Here is a 17792-nt window from a genome sequence, read left to right as displayed (position 1 = left end):
TGTTTAATGCCTGGATAGGATTAAAGAAAGTTCCTGCAGGGAGAAAAAAAAATGTTTCAAAATCTTTTCTCTCATTTGGAAAACTCCCACAATCCTAAGTGAATGGGTTCAAAAAACAAATAAGGGATCTCATCCATTTATGGGCTATAGGAGACCTCTTGAAACATCACTTTCATTTTCTTTTCTAAAAAATCACTAAGGTTATTTTTTTGGTATGATAAGCTGGTATAAATATCTTTGGCTTTCAAGTGCTAACATTTTGATCTAGAGATGTTAAATAGCTGACCCAAGTCAGAGAAGTTAGGTTGTGGGAGACTAAACACAGTTCCCGTATCTCCTGACTCACCAGTTTGTCCCTCTCTACTACAACATTACACACTTCAGAACCCAGATTGCTCAGTCACAGAGTGGACAAAAGGAGCACAAGGAAAGACAAAGCTGCTAGCTCTGGTTTTTGCTAAGGCTGTGTATCAGCAGATCCTCTTAGGAAAAGGGAGGGAAGTAATTACAAAGATAACTCATGCTGAGTAGACAGAGTTTAGAAAATATCTAAAGAGAAAAAAATTACTCAGTACCAGCATCCAAAAAAAAAAAAAAATCTTGCCAACTTTCTAATATATTTTACTTCAATTCTTTCTCCTATCTACATATTTTTGTTCACTTTTCATTGAAACTTTTGAAATCACACCATATGTTTAATATATTTTCCTGATGAATATAAACATTTTCCATATTATTATAAGGCATTGTTTTAATGATTGCCCATTATTCTGTCAAGTATTTTCCTAATACTACAAAAAAACCTCATAGTGCATTAAGTTATCTCTGGGTCCCTAGGATAATTTCTCAGATTTATAGACTAAACAGAGGGATATAGATATTATAAAGACTTTTGATATCTCTCACCAGAAAAGGCAGTCTCCAATTTATATAACTGACACCAAAATATAGATTACCTCTTTCACCCCAGCTAATAATGGATATCAGGATTTATTTTTTGTTAAACTTCTTCTTATTTTTTAAAATTTGAATTTGTTTGACCACTGGAATGTTGAACAACTTCCTATGTTTTACTATCAAATATATTTTTCCCTTTCAGAAATTGTTAAAGCTACAATGAGTAACTTAGAGGGAAATGAGAAATAACTAATAGATGATCAGGGTTTCTAAATCTCAGCCCCTTAGATGCCAGGTCTTGAGTGTTCTGTCAAAGCAGTTGTGGAAACTGGTGAGAAAACTTTAAGTCTGTTTAATTGGGTCTCTTTGAATGTGTAACTCTGTGCTTTATTATGCACCATACTGTTTCCTCATTACAATGAGATAGAAAAGTGGGTTTTATTTTCTCCTTTGCAGATGATAAAATTAAATATCAATAATTTTCTTCTCCTACATACTATCACAGGGCTATAAGTGGTAGAACAGAATTTGACCACAGCTCCCTCTGATGTCAAACCCACACGGTATTCACCGTGCCATTACCTGACGGAGAGTTTCTAGCTTTTTTCTCTCCCAAGCAGTACAACAGGAGTCAGAAGTCTGGGTTCTAGTGCTAACTCTTCTCTGAGGTAACTGTGAGGCTTACGAAAATGCCCTCATCTTCCTGAGCCATAGTATTCCTCCCTGTCAAGTGAGGAGAGCTGGTGGTGTGGCCCTAGTGCTATCAGCAGTAACTGGCTGAGCCCATTCGTCAACCCAACTTCTTCCTTGCATTCATGAGCAGCTGCACTCACTTTACAGCCTCCCCATTATCTCAGAGACTTCCTAATGGTGTGACCTTGAGCAGGTTTTTAACTTCTCTGTGCTTCATTTCCTCTTCCTTGTGCTATCCAGAGGAATAAAATCTGTTTTCACTTTTTCTCCTGTTATCCCCACAGAAATGACCCTCAGGGATCTCTCTAGTCCAGATGACTCCTTTAAGGCCCTGGCCACCAACCCACTGATTCTGGCCTGTGCATTTCCAAGATTAGTTATCTCAGCTGTTACAAAGAATTCTAAACATTCTGCATTCACCTTGAAAGATGAGCTACTATCACATGAGCAGAATTTCACATTCAAATTATTTGTGAGTCATAGAAATTCAGAGTTAATCCCCACGCCCCTGGATTCACAGTAAGTTTAAATATATGCCCACTCATTCATTCAAACAACAGATACTATGGGCTGGTGGCTGACGAAGCAGAAGCTGAAGTCAGCTTGGTCCCCATTTCACAAGTGTAGGGTATTCCAACTGCGATAGAATAAGAATTGGATGAGCATGAAGAAGAGTCCTACCCCAAATTGGATGTGATTTAGGATGTAAACTACCCTTAACTTTTATAAATGCTAACCTCAGTTCCCCCAGCACCACCTACTGTCTGTCTCACACTACATAGATAAACTTAAGGTTCACCTGGGTCTCTTGCTGCCTCCACCTCATGGGCTCTGGTTGGTAGCACTCAGGCCTCCCCACCATCTGCCCCATCCTACCCCACCACTGGTCTCCCTCTGCTGCAGCACTTTCCCCACCCTATCCGAGCCCTGCTGACCTTAGATCCCCGTGCCTTTCTTACTATCTAAGCTCCAAGTCTGATATCCAAATTGTGGATCGGGCTTATAAATTTCAATGCACTGACCAGTGTTGATGCTTCCAGTCCTCAGCCATAATTGTGAGATTCATAAGCAGAGAAAGTCAAATGAATCACAAGAATTGCTTTTATAGAATGCTGCAGAATCTCAGAAGATGGTGCTGGGCGACTGCCAGGTAAATCCAATGATCCTCATGGAGAAACATGGCTGAGAATATATTTCTGATTAAAAAGAAGCTTAGTCTTTTTAGGAAAGAGCTTGAGAACACTCTGTATTATCTGTCTGCTTAGATCCTTACGAAATAAAAAAGGCTGGCACAGGACAGGTGAAGAAATCATGTGAAAGAAGTTTATCTCAATTCCAAATGGGTGGAGGACTCACTATATGAGACTGGGACATTCCAAGTCTGAGTCTGATGGCATGTTCTTAACACTCCTGGATCCTGAGAGTTTAAAATAGCCATCAAATCATGGAGGTCTCAGCGGCTCCAATCAGCCAATTTGAGCCTCAGTTTCCTCATTTGTAAAATAATGATGTCAATACTCTACTTGACTCTGAAGGGTGCTGCTAAGATCAGATAAGAAAGTAAGTGAATAGATTGTGGACACTTTTAAAGTTCTAAGAAAAAAAGAGGTAAGTTGTTGATTATTATTAATATTATTATTATTTGTGTTTTCTTTTCTCGATTCAAACCCTAATACCAAGTAAAAGATAGGATTTTGGTAACTTTAATCAAAATTCAGAAAAGAGAAAGATAAAATCAGGATCATTACCAAGAATCAAATGGGTTATTCCATTGTCTTTTTGCATGAAAAAATAGAAAATTTGAATTTAACAGAAAAAATATCAACACTGAGAGAAAACTTACTTGTACAGCCAAGTTGAAATACTTAAATATTGTACAATTTATTCTTTTACTTAGACATTTTCTCTAGAAAAAGGACTGAAAATTTCTGAAATGCCAGTTGAAATTTCACCTTCTACCTATAAGAAGAGATCGCAACATGCCACATTTTGCAACAACCATAGGACTGAACTCACCTACAGTTGATCCTAAGTCTCTGTTGGCTCTCTGGGGTCAGAGCAGGGGGGAGTATGACAGGGAAAGATGGCTGCTCCATCACCTAAATCACCCCAGCTCTAATGCCCTAATGTCAGGCCTTTTGGATGAAATCACTAACTACATGACCTGACCAGACTGGGAATCCTATTGTCCTTCTTGCCCTGAAAACTGGAACAAGTTGAAAGTGACTTCCCTGAGAGTCTGAGCTGGAGAGTCAGTTCCTGAAAGAGACAATCTCCCTTCTCCCAGCCAGCTGGAAGAAGCTGGAACTGGACCAGGAATTTAAACACCCTAGTCCTGTGAGACCCTGCCTCAGAGGCTATTAAGTCTCCTGATGTGGCTCAAGGCCAAGGTGTGAAAATACAGAAAAGTGGACAAAGTTTGTCACAAATGCTGAACCTGTAGCCCTAGATTTTCCAATCTTCCACAGAAGTACTTCATGTAACTATCCAAATAAAATAGCTTACCATACTATCTTGGGTGCCAGCAGGAAGTCACGCCCCTCAAGGATTCTGTTTCAAGTTTTTCCCTTTGGGCAAATTATTTAACCTTAAACCTCCTGTGCCTCAGTTTCCCCATCTGTAAAATGGTGCTAAAAATAGCATCTACTGGGGTATCTGATGTACAGCATGGTGACTATGATTACCAATACTGTATTATATACTTTAAAGTTGTTAAGATTGTAAATCTTAAATGTTATCACACACCAAAAAAATGGTAAGTATGGGAGGACATGGAGGCATTAACTAAACTTATTGTGGTAATCATTTCTCAACATATACATATATCAAATCATCACACTGTTCACCTTAAACTTATATATGCTATTTGTCAATAATCTCTCAGTGAAGCTGGGAAAAAAAGAGTGCCTACCTCACATGGTCAATATGAGAATAAAATGAGATCATTTACATAAAATCAATTACAGGCTTAGAACAATGCCTGGCACATACTACACAAGCCTTCGCTGTGTAAGCACGGCTATCACTACTACCATTACCAACACCATCACCATTATCATAATCAGTGTTACTGTTCTCTAACCACATGCAAGCCACCTCACCACCACTTCTGTGCTACCCCAATGTCTCCTTTCCTTCTCTTCAGCATGTGGACACTGGACTGAATTACAGAAACTGAGGATATCATAAAGCAAGAATAGTAGTAAAAATATCCTAAATGTGAGTATCAGGCACAGTGCTCCCAGTGGCCACCAACCACACTGCCTGCCAGGGAGTCTCGACTCCATCTCCTGGGATCCTGCTTCCAATCTGTTCCTATCCCACTTGCCAAGTCTTCTCTTCCCTCCCCCCGCCCCATGTCCAGAACCCCAGATGTCCATCTCCACCCCTCCAGGGGAAAGTAAAAATCAGTGAGCATCACTATGACTTTTCCACCCATGATAGTTTCCATTTTGCTTTTCTTACTTTATGTTAGTAAGTAAAGCAAAGCAGCTTGTGCTTAGGAAAATTTTTTTTTTCAGAAGCTTAAAATGAATTCTGCCTTGTTCTTAGTGTGTTGAAAGACTCAAGTGTCATTTTTTTAAGTGTGAATCCAAAAATCTTCTAAAATTTTTCCTAATGAAATTCCCAGGAGCATCCATCCATGGCCCTCACACCTCCATGGTATTTTTAGCATCCCAATTCTCAAATGATGGTCTGTGAGGCTTGGCTCTACACTGTAGCAGGCTGGTGCATGGTGCCACCTGCTTCATGCATTTGTCTATTTCCTCCTCCCACTGGTCATATATCACCCAGAGAGTGCATAAAAGAACTGTAAACATGAAACTCTAGGCAGCCTATTGAATTTTTATTGAAATTGTGGAATATAAAACCTGGTACAGACAATGAAAAATTTATACAGATCTAACCTCTCATTTTCACAGAAAGAGAAGAGTCGTTCAGAAAAGGGTAGGGGAATGGGGAAATCAAGAGCTAGAATCCAGCTCAGAAAATCTACAGTGTTGTCAAAACCACTTCACTTCTCTGGCCTTCAGTCTGTCCATCCTTCAATCTAAGAGGACGCAACATCTTTGAGCTGACATTATACAGAATGGAATTTAGGATTCAGGAGGATTAAACAGAAAATACACACATAACATAGCTCCTAACCTCATAGCATAGTCAAGCTAGTAGATATAATAACTCATTTTGTGGATGTAATTTGGGATCAGAAAGCTTTCTCAGCCAAAATCACAAACAACAAAAAGTGAAAATCAACAAGTGGAACACCAAACTCAAAAGTTTTCCATGGCAAAACAAATAAAATGAAGACAACCTGAAAATGGTAAAAAATTTTTGCCAACCATGTATCAGATAAAGGGTTAATATCCAAAAATATATCAGCTCAACAACAAAAAAATTTAATAAGCATAAGGATTAAACAGACATTTTTCCAAAGGGGACATCAAAATGGCTAACAGACACAGATCAGAAGATGCTCTACATCACTAATCATGAAGGAAATGCAAATCAAAATCACAATGGACTATCACCTCACACCTGTTAGAATGGCTCTCCTCAAGAAAACAAGTGACGGGGTGCCCGGGTGCTTCAGTGGGTTAAAGCCTCTGCCTTTGGCTCAGGTCATGGTCTCAGGGTCCTAGGATCAATCAAGCCTCACATCAGGTTCTCTGCTCAGCAGGGAGCCTGCTTCCCCTGCTCTTGATCTGCCTGCCTCTCTCCTACTTGTGATATCTCTCTCTGTCAAATAAATAAACAAAATCTTATAAAAAAAGAAAAGAAAAGAAAGAAAACAAAACAAGCAACAACAGATACTGGTGAGGATGTACTAAAAATGGAACCTTTATATATATTGTTAGTGAGAATGCAAGTTGGTCTAACCATTATGGAAAACAAATAGGAGGTACTTCAAGAAATTAAAAATTGATCTACCATGCTATCCAGTAATTCCACTTCTGTGTATACACCCAAAGAAGATGAAGACAGGATTACAATGAGATATCTGCCCTCCCATGTTTATAATGGCATTAGTCACAATAACCAAGACATGGAAAACAGACCAAATGCCCATCAGTGATGAATATGGTACATATATACAATGGAATATTATTAATCCATGAGAAAGAAAGAAATCCTGCCATTTGTGACAACATGGAAAGACCTATAGTATGTTAAGCAACATAAGTGAGACAAAAAAAGTACTATATGATATCACTTGTATGTGGAATCTACACAAGTTAAACCTGTAAAAAACAATTAGTGAAATGGTAGTTTTCAGGGGATGTGGGGGTGTTAGGATAAGAGTGATGTGTTTAAGGGTACAAACATATAATAAATAGTAAATAAGCCATAAATATCTAATGCACAGTATAATGAATATAAACATTATATAATTATATATTGTTTTAAATAGATCTACATCAGTAATCATATTACAATATATAAATGTATCAAGAACACACTGTACACTTTAAACTTACACAATGTTACATGTAAATTTATTCAATTAAAAAGTATTTTTGTGTTAAATACAGAATTACCATATGACCCAGAAACTCTACTCCTGGATATATATCCAAAAAAAAATTGAAAACAGATATTTAAGCAAGTACTTATACACAAATGTTATATAGAGCACTATTCACAATAGTCAAAAGGTAGATATTCCAAATAACCATCAACCGGTGATTGAATAAACAAATGTGGTCTATTTATACAATGGGGTATTATTCATCCATAGAAAGAAATGAAGTAATGATACATGATACAATGCAATGAATCTTGAAAACATTACAGTAAGTGGAAGAAGCCACATATGATCATGTATGATTCCTTTTACATCTGATATCCAGAATAAATAAAGCCAGAAAGACAAAATGGTTACAAGGGCTTAAAGTAAGTGAAGAATGATACTTATTGTTAAAGAAGTATGGGTTTCCTTCTGGGGGGAAGGGTGAACTATTTTGGAACTAAATAAAGGTGGTGTTTTCACAACAATTTGAATATACTGTCACTCTACACTTTTCAGTGGTCAATTTTATGTTAATGCAGATTTTATCTTAAAGAAAAGGAGATGATGTAAAAAACATTGAACACTGCCTTACATTTACCATGCACTCAGTAAATGTTAGTAATTCCTCCTATGTCATAGACACTGTAGTAGGTGCTGAGAATACTATAGCTGACAAGGCTGAAAGGGTTCCTGCCCTGAGAGGTGCTTAGTCTGGTAGAGAAAAGAGCATAAACAAGCAAAGAAATAATTACATATTACAATAGTGTGAGGATGAAAAACACTAGTGGATTAAGAAAGTAGTAATCTTTTAACTTCTTAATCTACCTCTATCACTAAAAGTTCTGATTTATAATACATTTATAAATCACCTAGATGTGCTGTTTAACAGTTATTTGATATACTTTAAATATATCAAATAATGTAAAGAATGAGAAGTTGAAATTAAATATTTTAAAACATGTTGTTAACCTTAATGGCTTTATATTTTATACTATAATGCAAAACGTACATTTTGAATGAGATTTATCAACATCCAGAAGGGATTGTGTGTGTGTGTGTGTGTGTGTGTGTGTGTGCATTTGTACTATTGGTATTATTTTCAATACAAGACTTATTTGCAAGAAGCTTTTTTTTTTTAAGATTTTATTTATTTTTTGCAAGAGACAGAGAGAGAAAGAGTGAGCACGAATAGTGGGGAGAGACAGAGGAAGAAGCAGACTGTCTACTGAGCAAGGAACCCAATGCAGGCCTCGATCCCAGAAGTCTGGACTCACAACCTAAGCCAAAGGCAGAAGCTTAACTGAATGAGCCACCCATGCACACATGCAAGAAGCTTTTTTTTCCTTTGTGGAATTTTTTTTTTTAATTTTTTATTTTTTATAAACATATATTTTTATCCCCAGGGGTACAGGTCTGTGAATCACCAGGTTTACACACTTCACAGCACTCACCAAATCACATACCCTCCCCAATGTCCATAATCCCACCCCCTTCTCCCAAACCCCCTCCCCCCGGCAACCCTCAGTTTGTTTTGTGAGATTAAGAGTCACTTATGGTTTGTCTCCCTCCCAATCCCATCTTGTTTCATTTATTCTTCTTCTACCCACTTAAGCCTCCATGTTGCATCACCACTTCCTCATATCAGGGAGATCATATGATAGTTGTCTTTCTCTGCTTGACTTATTTCGCTAAGCATGATATGGAATTTTTTTAGTAACATATAATGTATTATTTGCTTCAGGGGTACAGGTCTGTGAATCATCAGTCTTACACAATTCACAGCACTCACCATAGCACATACCCTCCTCAGTGTCCATAACCCAGCCACCCCATCCTCCTCCAGCAACCCTCAGTTTGTTTCCTGAGATTCAGAGTCGCTTATGGCTTGTCTCCCTCCCTGGTTCAATCTTGTTTCATTTTTTTCCCTCCCTTCCCCCTCTAAGCACCCCCCCCCACCTCTCAATGCCTCTGATATGAGGAATTTAAGAAGCTTTTAAACACATATGCATTTCAAGATGGTTAAGCTAGGTAATTTAATGGAATCCACTAGACGAGATTCATGTTAAACTGTAGTTTACTAAAGCATGCGCAAATTTACCAAAGGAAGAAATTTATCATTAACTTTCCCCACAATGTGGAACCCCCCCACTCTTCTTTTACAAGATCTCAAATACCTTACATTGTATATGGCAGTTCTAGCATGCAGATAACCTAGGGACTTACAGTCAACCTATAAATTAAACATGGCACTATAGGAGTCTTACAAAGGAGCATTACAGGGGACTAGGTTCCCCAAGAAATCTCAATTTAGAACAAACAGATCCAGTGCAGACCTCTCAAATATAAAGGAAGATCCCCAAGGATGCTTCTCCTACCACTGAAATTAAAATATGAATATATTTCATAAATTTTAAAGTCTTGATCATATGGACTATATATGTACATATATACTCATTTACTAAAACCAACTCAAAAGGTATAAATAAAGCCCTCTTAGTCTTTTTTTTTTAAAATTTATTTATTTATTTGACAGAGAGAGAGAGCACAAGGTAGGCAGAGAGGCAGGCAGAGAGAAAGGGGGAAGCAGGCTCCCTGCTGAGCAGAGAGCCTGATGTGGGACTCGATCCCAGGGCCCTGAGACCATGACCTGAGCTGAAGGCAGAGGCTTAGGTCATCCAGACACCCCAAAGTCCTAATAGTCTTATACCTACTACTAAAGTAATTGACACAGTAATCTAATATATTCCCCCAAAATGTTTAAAATAAGAAAAAATAAAATACTCACAGAAATAAATTATTTTCTACTGTGCTAGATGAAAGTCACCTCTCATTGTTGCTTTATTTTTTTAAAAAAGGAAAGGAAGAAAGAACACCAACAGCATTCCCAGACGATATGATTGTCCACTAGAAAACCCAAAAGTAGTTACAGAAAAATTATTAGCAACAGTAAGAATTTAGTACCATAGATGGCTATACAATTAAAAAATCGTTACACTCTATATGACACAAGTTAAAAGATGCAATTCTTTTTTTTTTTATTTCTTTTCAGCGTAACAGTATTCATTGTTTTTGCACCACACCCAATGTTCCATGCAATATGTGCCCTCCCTAATACCCACCACCTGGCTCCCCCAACCTCCCACCCCTTGCCCCTTCAAAACCCTCAGGTTGTTTTTTTTTAATATTTTAGTTATTTATTTATTCATTTGAGAGAGAGAGAGAGAGCAAGCATGAGCAGAGAGAGAGAGACCAGTTGTCTCCGGGCTGAGTGTGGAGCCTGGTGCAGGGTTCAGTGTCACCACCCTGAGATTATGACCTGAGCCAAAATCAAGAAACAGATGCTTAACCAACTGAATCACCCAAGCTCCCTGAAGATGCACTTCTTATTTTTTTTTTTTTGGGGGGGGGGTGATCTTTTTTTTTTTAAATTTTTAATTTTTTATAAACATTTATTTTTATCCCCAGAGGTACAGGTCTGTGAATCACCAGGTTTACACACTTCACAGCACTCACCAAAGCACATACCCTCCCCAATGTCCATAATCCCACCCCCTTCTCCCAAACCCCCTCCCCCCAGCAACCCTCAGTTTGTTTTGTGAGATTAAGAGTCACTTATGGTTTGTCTCCCTCCCAAACCCATCTTGTTTCATTGATTTGAAGATGCACTTCTTAAGGACACTGTTAAAAATAGCAACAAAGCCCTAACGTCCCTCAAATAAATTTAATCCAAGGAGCTGGGTGCAGAAATATATCAATTTGATTTAAAACATTAAACACCAAAGTGAAAAAATAAAAATAAAGAGCACCAAAATAAAGGAGAATGTCAAGGTCCGTCCATACCCATCCATATCTTTCTAATCCTTTTTTTTTAATCCCACAACATTTATGCACTTTCACTGCCAACAGTTGCCCATATTGCCCTCGCGCTGGAGTCCACTTTCTCTATATAATAGAAAGAACAAAGTGCCTGGGAATTTATGCCCCAACCAACCCCACAGAAGCCCTTAGCAAAAGTCTAAAACTCTAGTCACGTGCTTCTCATCAAACTCCAGGCATAATTTACACCCCAGGGTTCTCCTGCAAAATCAGTCTAAAGTGATCTTCTGCTGGAATTCACCTGAAAATGCATCCTTGTTTCTATTTCTCTCCTCTGACCTGCTTCCTCTACTCACTTTACAGTTTCCCTGGGAACAAATGTTTAATATGTCACTTATTAGTCTCAGAACTCTATGCTTTTGGATTTTTCAGAGGACTTTGTTTACAGTCACATGTAATCAAATCAGAGTTATCCCATACTTGTGAATATAATGTAAGTTCTTCCCAAAGTAATCTATAGATAGATACAATTCCAAACAAAATCTCAGTAAGTTATTTTTTTGGAACTTGACAATTTAGATTTAAAATTGTCCAGAATCTCTCTGTAATAAAATGGGGCTTTTTGGAAAAAAAAATAAAATAAAATAATAAAATAAAATTGTCCAGAAGATTAAAGGACTCAAACAGATAAGCTAGTCCTTTAAAAAAAATTAGAGGAAATTGCCCCACCAGATAATAAGACATAAACTACAGTAATTAAGAGAATATAGGATTGGCCCAGAAACAGACTCATTCAAATACAGAAATCTGATATATGTCAGAAGTGGTACTGTAGATAAATAGAGAAAAGGTCTATTCATTCAATAAGTGATAACAGAACATTGGTTTTCCATATAAGAAAAAATAAATAAAACCAAAACTTCTCCTCTTAATACCCAACAATTAATTTTAAGCAGAATAAGAACTTCAGTGGCAAACACACAACTTTACGGGTTTGGAATAAAATATCAATTAATATCTTCTTGACCTTGACTTAAGAAAGTTGTCTTAAACAGGTGCAGAAAGAACTACTGATAATGGGCCATTTAAAACTATTAACTTCTTTGGTGAAGCCACTCTGGAAAACAACATGAATGCTCTTCAAAAAGTTAAAAATAGAACTATCCTACAATCCAGCAATTGCACTGCTGGGTATTTACTCAAAGAATACAAAAATACTCATTCAAAGGGACACATGTACCCCGATGTTTATACTAGGAATATCTACAATAGCTGAATTATGGAAAGAGCCCAAATGTCCATCAATAGAAGAATGGATAAAGAATACATACATATATAGATAATATATATATATATGTTTCATATATATCATATATATTACATATATTCATATATATATTAAATAATGTGGATGGAGCTAGAGTGCATTATGCTAAATAATATAAAATTAAGTCGGAGAAAGCCAAATATCATATGATTTCACTCATACATGGAATTTAAGAAATGAAACAGATAAACATAGGGGAAGGGAAAAAAGAGAGAGGCAAACCAAGAAACAGACTCCTAACTCTAGAGAACAAGCTGATGGTTACCAGAGGGCAGGTGGGGAGGGGATGGTGATGGGAATTAAGGAGCACACTCTTGATGAGCACCAGGTGTCATATGGAAGTGCTGAATCACTACATTGTACACCTGAAACTAATATTACACTGTACGTTAACTGGAATTTAAATAAAAACTTTAAAAAATGAAACTCCAGGGGCACCTGGCTCAGTCCATTAAGTGACCAACTCTATTTCAGTTCAGGTCATATATCGGGGTCCGGGGATCGAGCCCCAAGTTGGGCTCCATGCTCTGCAGGAGTCTACACGGAGTTTCTCCTTCTCCTTCTACACTACCCTCCACTCCCACTCTCTTTCTAAAATAAATAAATCTTCAAAAAAAAAATGAAATTCTGTATCAAAATGGAAAACATTTGAGAGATAGTTCATAACGAAATAATCAGAGTGGTAAACCACCAACAGTGCAAAGACATGTCACCTGTGCAGTGACTTTAATTCTGACTTTAACTGGCAGAGCCAAGGAAGAGACCCTGAAAGATAAGCACGTGTTCTTCTCAACCAGCAAGTAACTGCATGTTTCCAGGTTTTGTGGTTAAGAAAACCTAAACTGGGATGCACTTAGAAGCTTAAGACAGAGTGGCCTCTGTGAGCATTTTTCAAATCTTCACAATAAATCTGCCCTATCTTATGTTTTCTCATTATATCTTTCCTGTCACATAACTCGTCATTCTGTGGATTCTGACAAATAAAACTGCTCTGACCAGCCTTGTCCAGCATCCTTTGCTTGCATGTTGTCCTCCAGTGACATCCCACACCAGAGGAGTCAAGCAGGGTCTCTCCTGCTAGTTCCCTCACTGAGCCATCGCAAGCTGCTAGATTTGGAAGGAAGCTCATGAATTCCTCCTCCCACAGAAGGGGAATGGAAGATGGAGGGTGGACTAGACCCACTTCACTCTCCTCTTACCCACTGGCTCCTCCCCTGCTGCCCATCCACAGCCAGCTTCCAGAACAGTAGCAGTGGTCAAAGAGAGAGATTACTATTTGTAACAATAGCAAATCAAAGCTAGAGCAGTATCTAAAATTATAAACAAGCAAGAAAATGAGCAGCAGTGTGTTCCAGCCCAGTTCTCCACCTTCCTGAGGTGTAATTTCTGTACAGACAGCCTCAGCAGAGCTCAGAGATCCCGGTGGGGAGAGGATATTTCCAGAGTCAGCCAAACTGAGCTGCCAGGGAAAGAAGCCTGTGCATGCCAGACATGCCTTTGTGACTGGAGATCTGGACTCCAACACTTTGTCACCAAGGGATATATTATTCTATAGCAATTTCACATGCCCCCATCACATCTCTCCAACACGATAAAGGCTATAAGCTTTGAAGGTTTTTGAAGCATCTCTTATGCCCTGTGTCAGACCTTCTTCAGAGCAGGGAATTCAGATGTATATGAGTTTTTCTATTTGATTCCTGAATCCTCCATCTGTGACTAAATCTATTTCAAAACCAAGGTATCGTATGTGCTTTGGTGAGTGCTGTGAAGTATGTAAGCCTGGTGATTCACAGACCTGTAGCCCTGGGGATAAAAATATATGTTTATAAAAAATAAAAAATTTAAAAAAAAAAAAACAAGGTATCACTGCAGGTGTCTTGTAAACAGCACAGAGGCTAAAGGATAAGGGGAGCAGGTATCCAGCACCAAAAAAGTAAGCTCTTCTTTTTGAAAATAATTCCAAAGCATGCTTCATAGAGATTAAGAGAATGAACCTGCCTTGTTGCCTTGATTCTTAACTTTATTTTCTGCATATTTTGTAGATAGAAAACTACCTTCACAAACCTCAGCACACTCAGACACCCAAGTACAAGAAGTTAACTCAATGTAAAAAGATTTTCTCCAAGACACATTACATGAAAACGTCAAACCAAAGATAAAGAGAGATGGAATGCCTGGGTGGCTCAGTCGGTTAAACGTCTGCCTTTGACTCAGGTCAGGATCCCAGGGTCCTGGGATGGAACTCTGCATCAGGCTCCCTCCTCAGTGGGGAGTCTGCTTTTCCCTCTTCCCCTGCCTGCCACTCCCCCTGTTCCCCTGTTTTGTGCTGTCTCTCTCCCTCTGACAAATAAATAAATAAAACTCTTACAAAAAAAAAAAAAAAAAACAAAGATAAAGAGAGAATCAGAAAAGGGTGGGGGGTGGCAATTGTAACCTACAAAATAATGCCTATTAGGCTATCAGCAACCTTGCAGACCAAGAGAGTATGACAGGACACATTCAAAGTTTTAAAAGACAAAAAAAAAAAAAGGCAAAGTATATTCCAACTCACAAAGTTGTCCTTCACAAATAAAGAGAGGAATACTTCCGCAAACAAAAGGTGAGGGAGTTCATTGTTACTAGACCTGCCTTGCAAGAAATGCTTGAAGGAGTCATCAAGCTGAAGGAACAGATGCAAATTAGTGACACAAAACTCACCAAATTATACAACACAGTGGTAAATGTAAATATACAATCAGATTTAGAAAACTCAAATTCTATAATAGGTTGATGTGACAACCACTTAACTATATTATAACAGTTCAAGGAAAAAGTATTAAGGTAACAATATGTACAGTAATTTGTTAATAAATATACAATGTAAAAAGAGGTAAACTGTGACATCAAAAATACATAAGTGAAGTAAAGGATGAATATCTTGTGTGCAATCAAAGTTAATTTGCTATTAACTTAAAATGGATTATTTTATCTATAAGGTATCTTATGTAAGCCTCATGATAAAAGCAAAGCAAAAACCCAGAGTAGATTCTCAAAAGCACACCACCAGAGAAAATCACCATCTTATAAAGGCAGGCAGAAACAGAAAGAGAAAGAAAAAATGGAAATAAAAAACAGCCAGAAAGCAATAGATAGACATTACTTTTACATATCAATAATTCACTCTAAATATTAAGGGATTCAATCCAATCAAAAAGTACATGGTGACTGATTTGAATAAGAAAAAATAAAAAAATAAATAAAATAAAAAAGACCCAAAGGAGATACACTTCAGATTTAGGGGCAAGTCAGGCTCAAAATAAACCAATAGAAAAGAAATTCCAGGGTGCCTGGGTGACTCATTGGGTTGAGCCTCTGCCTTCAGCAGAGGTCATGATCCCAAGGTCCTGGGATCGAGCCCCACATCAGGCTATCTGCTCAGCCGGGAGCCTGCTTCCCCCACCCAACCCCCACCTGCCTCTCTGCCTACTTGTGATCTCTCTCTGTCAAATAAATAAATAAAATATTAAAAAAGAAAAGAAAAGAAATCTCATGCCTTGGTAAACAAAAGCAGGGGTAGCTAAAAAGCAGGGGTAGACAAATCTACTGTGTCTGATCCTTATATCAGACACAATAGATTTTAAACCAAAAATAGTAACAAAGGACAAAAAAGATAATTTTATAATGATAAATCAATTCATCAAGAAGATATGACAAATGTAAGTATTTGTATTTCACCTCCAAGAGACATGGCCATTCTAACAATGCCCTACTGTCATGAAATAAAGCTCCTACTATGGAATTTCAGGCATTAGAATTAGATTAATGGGGTAGGTACCCCAAATGAAGTAGATATGCTTTCCGGAGACTCCCACAAGATCACACCAGTAGGAAAAGACAAAGCAAAATATAAACTGCTGTCTCCAAGTACCAAAGACTTTCCACATACCACAGCATGCTAACACCAAGAGGTAAAAGGCATGAACCCAAGGTTGTACCAGTAGAAGATGATAGGGTTAGAATTCCAGTCTAGATGACCCCTCCTGAAGTCTGTGTACTATGAACTACAGACAACAAAAGAAGAAAAAAAATGCAGCTCAATTTTAAAGTCTCCAAAATACAACAATGAAAGAGTTATGATTGATAACATGGAGGGTAAGGGGTCATCTAACTATCACAAAAAATATGAATAAGTTAACTTTTGTTCTATTCTTTACAACTGACCAAAAATAGAATGCATATTTGGTCCTGTTCTTAATAACCTTGTACATGTTTTCATTTTTATTCCACTCCTGAGTTCACTTTCTTCCTCCAAAGCTTCCTCATTGCATTTTTCACCTCTGCATTTCTAAGTGTGTAGATGATGGGGTTCAGCATGGGGGTGACAACCGTGTAGAACACAGCCACCAGTTTGTCCTCAGTGAAGGTGGAAGATGGTCGCATGTAGAGGAAGATGGCAGGTCCGAAAAACAAGAGGACCACTGTGATGTGAGAAGCACAGGTGGAGAGGGCTTTGCGCCTCCCCTCTGCAGAATGATTCCTCAAGTTGAACAGGATGACAATATAGGAGGTTACCAAGATGAAGAAGGAGAAAACAGAGATTAAGCCACTGTTGGCCAACACAATAACTCCCTCTACAGAAGTGTCAGTACAGGCAAGCTTGAATAAGGGATGGAGGTCACAGAAATAATGGTCAATCACATTGGGGCCACAGAAGGGCAGCTGAACAGCAACAAGGATCTGGACCATAGAGTGAATTATGCCCCCAAACCAGGAGCCAGCCACCAGAAGATGACACACAGACCTGCTCATGATGTTTCTGTAGTGAAGGGGTTTGCAGATGGCCACATAGCGGTCATAGGCCATTACTGTAAGCAGGAAGATCTCAGTGACTCCAAAGAAGTGGAAGAAGAATATCTGAGCCACACAGCCCTCCAGGGAAATGGTTTTAATCTTGGCAAGTAAGTCTGTGATGAATTTAGGGACAACAGTAGAGGAGTAAGTGATCTCCACCAGAGACAGGTAGCTAAGGAAGAAGTACATAGGGGAATGCAGACTCTTACTTACATTGACTGTCAGGACAATGAGACCATTGCCCACCATTGTGGCCAAGTACACAAGAAGAAACACTACAAAGCACACTCTCTGTACCTCTGGATCCTGGAAAAGACCTATGATAATTAACTCAGTCACGTTACTTGTATTTGCCATAGAATCCAATTAGGTATACTGGACACAATTAGGTGTTCTGGACAGAGAGACCTGCAATAAAACAAACACCGATTGCAACCGATTCACCTCACTTATCACTTATAACATGTTAGACTCTGTAATTCACCTTACAATATACTAATCACCAACTCATTCATTTTGACCCATATGTACTCATTCAGCATTAAATATTAGCAATCTAATGAATTTGTATATTAGAAAAGTAATGCTCACGGAGATTGGCTATGTACCCAGGGTCACACAGAAAGTAGTGAATTCTGGGTCTCAGAACCAGGCTTTCTGACTTCAGCCAGGATTCTTTCCAGTTCACTAGAAGATATTCTGAATTTGGGAGCTGTT

General features: G+C 38.2%; 1 protein-coding gene across 1 annotated transcript; it reads right to left on the bottom strand.

Moving 5' to 3' along the window:
• Window positions 1-16502: 16502 nt before the first annotated feature.
• LOC101682050 (olfactory receptor 4B1-like) lies at window positions 16503-17432 on the bottom strand. The gene has a single exon (XM_004763029.1). It carries the CDS (start codon window positions 17430-17432, stop codon window positions 16503-16505), a length of 930 nt encoding a protein of 309 aa, XP_004763086.1.
• Window positions 17433-17792: the final 360 nt, after the last annotated feature.

This window comes from Mustela putorius, unplaced genomic scaffold (assembly GCF_011764305.1).
Source record: "Mustela putorius furo isolate JIRA1106 unplaced genomic scaffold, ASM1176430v1.1 tig00000127_pilon_pilon_pilon, whole genome shotgun sequence".
In the NCBI taxonomy this organism is placed as follows: Eukaryota; Metazoa; Chordata; class Mammalia; order Carnivora; family Mustelidae; genus Mustela; species Mustela putorius.
The sequence above is the reverse complement of the archived record's forward strand: the minus strand, read 5'-3'. Positions and strand labels throughout refer to the sequence as shown.